This window comes from Mus caroli, chromosome 10 (assembly GCF_900094665.2).
Source record: "Mus caroli chromosome 10, CAROLI_EIJ_v1.1, whole genome shotgun sequence".
Classification (NCBI taxonomy): Eukaryota; Metazoa; Chordata; class Mammalia; order Rodentia; family Muridae; genus Mus; species Mus caroli.
In genome coordinates, this window is record NC_034579.1 from 55,950,402 (window position 1) to 55,958,139 (window position 7,738).

At 47.4% G+C, this 7,738-nt stretch overlaps 1 protein-coding gene across 1 annotated transcript in view; it reads right to left on the reverse strand.

Moving 5' to 3' along the window:
* The window catches only part of Eif4ebp2 (eukaryotic translation initiation factor 4E binding protein 2), a 23,311-nt gene extending 21,546 nt beyond the window's left edge, over nt 1–1,765 (reverse strand). Inside the window, exon 1 of the mRNA XM_021173882.2 lies at nt 1,379–1,765. Within this exon, the coding sequence (XP_021029541.1) occupies nt 1,379–1,523 (145 nt within the window). The 5' untranslated portion in view covers nt 1,524–1,765. The remainder of the gene's footprint in view (nt 1–1,378) is intronic.
* Between the last annotated feature and the right edge of the window lie 5,973 nt (nt 1,766–7,738).

The window sequence follows — 7,738 nt, forward strand, 5'->3', positions numbered from 1 at the left end:
CCAGAAGAGGGAGTCAGATCTCCTTACCGATGGTTGTGAGCCACCATGTGGTTGCTGGGATTTGAACTCCAGACCTTCGAAAGAGCAGTCGGGTGCTCTTACCCACTGAGCCATCTCACCAGCCCTTTGTTTTTTGAGACAGGGTGTGACACTGTAGCACAGGCTGTCTTGGAACTCATTTGGGGGAGGGGAGGGGGGCGGGGACGACGACGACGACAGGGTTTCTCTGTATAGCCCTGGCTGTCCTGAAACTCACTCTGTAGACCAGGCTGAACTCCAAATCCGCCTGCCTCTGCCTCCCAAGTGCTGGGATTACAGGTGTGTGCCACCACTGCCTGGCCTTGGAGCTCATTATGTAGCCAGGGCTAGCCTTAAACTGCCATTCTCCTACCCCATCTTTCTGTAGTAGTAGGATCACAACCCTAACTACCACCACACAGCCTTCTGGACTGCTGTCTCTTGGTGTTGGCAAGGTCCCCTTACTCTGTGCCTTCCAATTGCACAAGGATGGCCAGGCCCACTTGTAAGTGATTGGTTAGGAGTCCTGTCTCATGATCAGCGATCTATAGACTGCAGAGGCTGCTAACCAAATCTTCACCCTCTAGCTGAAGCCCAGCCCCCGGGGTCACCAAAAGAAGGCAAAGTTCTGAGATTAGGAAGGAAAAGCCAGTACCCTTCATGAAGGCACCAAAGAACCCCTTCCAGGCTCCTCCCTCTTAGAGAACAGCCCAGAAAAGAGACAAACAAACTTTGCGCTTCCTCCTCTAGTGACCAATTCAACATACTTATTTACCTCTTCTCCAGTGATAGTAAACGGTTCCCGGCCATCTTCTGAAAAGCAACTTCAGGAACCTCCCTTTGCATCGCTTCTCTCTACAAGCCCTTTCCCTAGGATCAAGCAACCTAACCTGACTAGTGTGTGCTGTTTGACAAAGCACCTTTAAAACCGCTCTTCGAAAGCCCTGATCTGAAATCTGACAGCGCCTCTACCAAAGCCATCAACTTCTTGGATTCCAAAGGAGCTTATTTTACACGCCCCACTTGTGGGAGCTGGGGCTCCCCCAACCTTTGATGACTCCTCTAACAAAGTAAACAATGCTGTCAAAGGAGGCTAACACTGGGCGAGGCATGCAGAGTGCATGCCAGCCTCGTCTCGGAACTCTCGGCGCAGCCAGACCAGTCATCTTAGGCTTCCGCGCCAGGTCTGTCTCCCTGACTTCCCTCCCCGCAAAGCCCGTAGGACAGCTCCAAAGGCAAGCCCCGCCGCGCAGAATGCACGGTCTGCAGCACACCGTACGGGCAGCGGGGAGGAAGCTGTTGGTCGAGCATGCAGTGCCACGCGCCAGCCGCGATGGCGGGCAGGCCGGGCGCGGCTCACCTCCCGGCGTTGTGGAGAACAGCGTCCCCCCGGGCGTGGTGCAGTAGTCCTGAGGTAGCTGCGCGGCGTCGCTGATAGCCACGGTGCGCGTGGGGATGGCGCGGCTCTGGCTGGGCTGGTGGCTACCGCCGGCCGATGCGGACATGGCTCCGACGCAGGCTCGAGGCTTTGTGCAGCGGCAGCGGCGACGGCAGCGGCGGCGGGGCCGGGCGGCTCTGGCTCCTCACGCTCGACTCTCAACTCGCCTGCTCTCGCCCGGTCGTCCCGCTGCGATTCCGCTCCCGCTGCCGCCGCCGCCGCCGCCGCCGCCCGGTCCTCCGGCCTCCGCCTGCAGCCTCAGCAGCAGCAGGAGCAGCAGCGGCAGCAGCGGCAACGAAGACTACCGGAAGCGGTCGAAGGCGGGAGCAAGGGGTAGTAGAGGGAGGGACAATATGGAGGCCGGACGTGACGTTGTAGGGCGTGTCTGAGGCGAGTGGGCCGGTAGCTGGGGGCGGGACTGAGGCAGCCGAAGGCTAGAGGCAGAGGGTGAACCCGGAAATCCGGGAAAAAGGAAGTGGTGAAGGGTGGAGCCTTAGGGTGGGCGGGACTTGGAGGGGCGGGGCTGAGCTCAGAGGGATAGATTCCCAGTGAAGCTGAATGTAGGTGATTAAGGCACGCGGGGGGTGGGGGAGGGTGGGGAATTGTTTGTGGTGTGTAAGTGTCGACTAACAGTACTTTCCTAGTGCTTACTTCAGATTCCCATCTATATCTAACCATTAAAAGTATAACTCGGGCTGGAGGGATGGCTCAGTGTTTAAGAGCACTGACTGTCTTCCAGAGGTCCTGAGTTCAATACTCAACAACCACATGGTGGCTCACAACTATCTGTAATGAGATCAGATGCCCTCTTCTGATGTGTCTGAAGACAGCTACAGCTTACTCATATACATAAAATAAATAAATAAATCTTTAAAAAAATTATAACTCTGGGGAGCCCACAAGATGGCTCAGCAGGTAAAGAAAGGCATTTGTCACCAAGCCTGCAGACCTGAGTTCCACCTCCAGAAGCCACAAGGTAAAAGGGGAGACTGATTCTCCCAAGCTATCCTCTCACTTCACTAGTCCATGAGCACCCATTTGCCTGCCCATAAATAAATAAATGTAATCAAAGTTTTTGTTTGTTTCGTTGGTTGGTTTTTCGAGACAGGGTTTCTCTGTATAGCCTGGCTGTCCTGGAGCTCACTTTGTAGACCAGACTAGCCTTGAACTCAGAAATCCACCTGCTTCTGCCTCCCGAGTGCTGGGATTAAAGGCATGTGCTACCACGCCCAGCTAATCAAAGTTATTTTAAGAAGTATAATTTTAATTGTTCATTATTAAAGGAAAGCAATGTGTGCACGATGAACTAAGGGTTTAACCATCAATGACTCTGAGGAAGGGCTCAGTAGTTAAGAGCACTTGTTGCTGTTGCAGAGCACCGAGAGGACCAGAGTTTAGTTCCTAGCACACATGTAGTGGCTCAGAAGCACCCATAACTCCAGTTCAGGGAATCTGACCTACCTTATCTTCTGATCTCTGCAACACCAGGCAGAGATGTAACATGATGTAACATGTAACATGATGCATTTACATACATGTAGACAAAGCACTACAAGAAATAGCAGGATGGTTAGGAGTGTAAGGCTCACCTAAGCTTCACAGCTAGTTTGAGGCCAGCCAGGGATACAAGAGACTGTCTGAAAAACTAATGAAAAGTACAAGATGAGGAGACAGGTCCACCTGTAAGATTGCTTACTATGTAAGCATCAGGACTTGAGTTCAATTCCCATCATCCACATAAAAAAAATTTTTTTTTTAAAAGTCCAGACATTCCAGCACTTGGGAGGCAGAGGCAGGTGGATCTCTGCGTTTGAGGCCAGCCTGGTCTACTGCGTAAGTTCCAGAACAGGCAGGACTACACAAGAGAAACCTTGTCTTGAAAAGACAACAACAACAACAAAAACCCAAGGCTGTATATGAAGCATCCTCCATGCTGTGGAGAGCAGAGGCTGGGGTTATAACTGGGGCTTGCTGGCTTCCACCCCAGCTCAAAGTTCAATGAGACCCTGTTGCAACGTGTCCTGGTTAGATTTTTTTTTTCCTTAACTTGACACAAGCTAGAGTCCTCTGAGAAAGAAAACCTCAATCGAGACAGTGTCTTCATCAGATTGAGACTTTAGGCGATCCTGTGGGTGGTACAGTTTCTTCTTCTTTCTTAAAACTTTATTTACTTGTTTTTGTTTTGTTGTTTTGCTTTTTAGTATAGAATAGAGTTTATTCAGGGCATGGGGAGGAGAGTTGAGAAAAAGTATGTGTGTGTGTGTGTGTGTGTGTGTGTGAGAGAGAGAGAGAGAGAGAGAGAGAGAGAGAGAGAGAGAGAGAGAGAGAGAGAGAGAGAGAGAGAGAGAGGCAGGCCAAAAGCATGTGGAGAGAGAGAGGGGAAGGAGCTACTTATGTATTTTTTAATGTAGGAATGTTCTTCCTGCACGTACATCTACATGGCAGAAAAGGGCATCAGATCTCTTTATCGATGGTCATGAACCTAGATCTGATTGCTAGGAATCAAACTCGGGACCTCAGGACCTCTGGAAGAGCAGCCAGTGTTCTTGACTGCTGAGCCATCTCACCAGTCCATGGGCATTTTCTTGATTAGTGATTTATATGGGAGGCTGCTATCCCTGTGCACATTGGCCTAGGTGGTGTAAGAGAGCAAGCTAAGTGAGCCAGGGAGAGCAAGCTAGTAAGCAGCACTCATCCATGTTTCTTCTTCACTCCTGCCCTGACTTTCATTCATGACAAACTATAAGCTTCCCTCTTCAAGTTGCCTTTGGTCATGGCCATTATCACAGCAATAAAAAGCAAATTAGTACACCAGGCAACAAGGGGGAGCATGGAGGAACAGGACATCAGCATCCTCCTATGGGCTCTGAGCTCAAACACACACATAACTCACAGACACCTAACATACACACATACCACAAACACATTCAGACACACTTACATTAACACACACATACACAGACACACATAGAAACACACCAAACACAAAGTGTGTTGGTTTGCATATCCTTGGCCCAGAGAGTGACACTAATAGGAGGTGTGGCCTTGTTGGAGTAGGTGTGTCACTGTGGGCATGGGCTTAAGACTCTCACCCTAGCTGCTTGGAAGCCAGTCTTCTCCTACTTGCCTTCAGATGAAGATGTAGAACTCACAGCTCCTCCTGCACCATGCCTGCCTGGATGCTGCCATGCTCCCACCTTGATGATAATGCACTGAACCTCTGAACCTGTAAGCCAGCCCCAATTAAATGTTGTCTTTACAAGAGTTGCCTTGCACTTGGGAGGCAGAGGCAGGTGGATTTCTAAGTTCAAGGCCAGCCTGGTCTACAAAGTGAGTTCCAGGACAGCCAGAGCTATACAGAGAAACCTTGTCTCAAACAAACAAAAACAAAAACAAACAAACAAAAAAGAGTTGTCTTGGTCATGGTGTCTGTTCATAGGAGTAAAACCCTGACTAAGACACAAAGTAAAGGAAAAGAAGAGAAAACAAAAGAGAAGAGAAGAAGAGAAGAGAAGAGAAGAGAAGAGAAGAGAAGAGAAGAGAAGAGAAGAGAAGAGAAGAGAAGAGAAGAGAAGATAAAAGGGGGGTGCTAGGGATGCAGCTCAGTGGGTGGGTGCTTGTCTAGCACAGATGGATTCAGTCTCTAGTGCCACATAAAGTGGGTTTGGTGGCACACACTTGTAATCTCAGCACTGGGGAGGCAGAGGCAGGAGGATCAGGAGTTCAAGGTCATATTTGGCTGCATAGTGAACTTGAAGCTAGCCTGAGACACAGAAAACCTTGTCTCAAAAAAAGAAAAAAATTATAGATGACCCCCCAAAGCCTTTATTAGTGTGACTTTCCACTATTGCTGATCAGTGTGTGGCAAATTAAAACCGTGATAGTTTTAAATTTTTCATTAACTCACTCAATAAAAACCCATTACATACCGTTCTCATACCAATCAGATTCATTTGTAGATATAATTTAAATTGTCTTATTTTGTTTTTCTTTTTTTTTTTTTTTAAGACGGATTTTTTTTTTAAAGATTTATTTATTTATTATATGTAAGTACACTGTAGCTGTCTTCAGACACACCAGAAGAGGGAGTCAGATCTCATTACAGATGGTTGTGAGCCACCATGTGGTTGCTGGGATTTGAACTCTGGACCTTCAGAAGAGCAGTCGGGTGCTCTTACCCACTGAGCCATCTCACCAGCCCCTTATTTTGTTTTTCAAGACAGGGTTTCTCTGTGTAGTCCTGGTTCCCCTGGAACTCATTCTTCTGTAGACCAGGCTAGGTTCAAATTCACAGCCATCTGCCTGCCTCTGCCTCCCAAATGCTGGGATTAAAGGCATGGACCGTCATACCTGGCTTTGTAATTTTAATTTTTTTATTGAAAAAAATCCCAGTTTCCAAAGCAAAATAATAAATGTTTTATTTCTGCAAAAAAAAAAAAAAAAAAATCACTGGCTCCTGGCCAAACAGAGGCAGCTGAGTTGACGTAGCTGTCTGTGTGTTCCCTGTTGCAATGTCCTTTAGGTCAAGTTAAGGGGCAGCTCGGCTTCCCAGAGGCGGTGCTGCAATGGGAGATTTACAGACCACACTTTGAAGGACTGGTGAGGCCCACACTGTGCTTTATTCCCAGTCTGTGAGTGAGGGAACTCAGGCTAAGAGAGGAGGGCTTAACCCAAGGAAAGGGCCACCCTGTCTCCCTGTTCAAAAGGCAGACAGGTGCTTAACAAGAACAGGGGATTTGGGGGCTGGGCTAAGGCATACCATGGAGCTGATTTCATGATGCAGAAAGTAGAAACTAGACTCCTGCCTGCCCTGAAGTCTAGAAAGCCCAGGACTGGGGAACAGAAAGACTGAATTTAACCTTGCAAAACCGTTATGACTACCTGTGTGTGGATCCAAAGGAAGGGAAAAGTTAGATTCTAGTTTTGACTATCTAGAGGGCTAGCCAGACATTTGGTTTAAAAAAATAAAAAGTACTGTTCTTTAATTTTTTTTTTTGTTTTTGTTTTTTTCCTTATAAAGGACAACATTTAATTGGGACTGGCTTACAGTGAGAAGGCTAAGCTAACTCCATGACAGGCTTCAAACTGGCAGTTCAGGAGACTAGGCCCAAATCTCTCTTTCCAAGAACTGGGCAAGTCCAGGCAAGTCCAGGCCTCTGAAGCTGCCCCACCATCTGGCCTGAGGCAAGGACAATGGGTCAGCAGCCATCCCCAGACTTCCTCAGCTACTTCCTCAGCAACAGTTTCCAGACCTCACTAGCAAGTTTCCAGCCCCCAAACCCCAGTAATGGAATGTCCATAGACTGGGACCCAACATTAACATAGAAGTCACCCACCCCAGAGTCCCCTAATGTGCTTTAAATCAAGCCTACAAGCTCACTTGGTTGTCTCTCTATTCTGATAATGGGAGATCCCAGCATGCTAGACTCCTGCAGAATAAAACACTCCTTGTGATTACATACTATTTGAGTCTGGGGTATCATTCTTCAGCGGATCATGGACCCTTACAACACATTCAGAGGTTCAGTCTGTCATCGTCGTGGTGAAAACATGACAGCATCCAGGCAGGCATGATGCAGGAGTAGCTGAGAGTTCTACATCTTCATCTGAAGGCTGCTAGGAGAAGATTCCCCTCTTTGATTCTTTCTTTTTTTTTTAAGATTTATTTATTTATTTATTTATTTATTTATTTATTTATTTATTTATTTATTTATATGTAAGTACACTGTAGCTATCCTCAGATACTCCAGAAGAGGGCATCAGATTTCGTTACGGATGGTCGTGGACCACCATGTGGTTGCTGGGATTTGAACTCCGGACCTTCAGAAAAGCAGTCGGTGCTCTTAACCAATGAGCCATCTCGCCAGCTTCCTCTTTGATTATTTAATTACAGATTTCTAGGATTCTGGAGTCAGTGAGGATGGCTGTCCTGCCTGACCTAAGGGTGAAGATAGCAGGAAAAGGTAGACACAGAGGGGCTTGAGATAGGATTCAAGGAAGCGAAGGAAGCCTGAACTACAGAAATCTGCCTTTGTTTCTAATGTCAGTGACTGAGCCCTTTCACGCCCTCTCCAGCAGAGTATAGAGCTTTTATTTCTAGGTTCTTTGCTAACACTTGTTAAAGTCTGTCCTTTGTTTTTAGCTGCTCTAGACACCAAAGGGACAGCTCATTTTACCATTAATTTGTGATGATTATGATTAATTATGAATGTTGAACATTTCTATATTCTTTTGTTTTGTTTTGTTTTGTTTTGTTTTGTTTTTTTGGTTTTTCGAGACAGG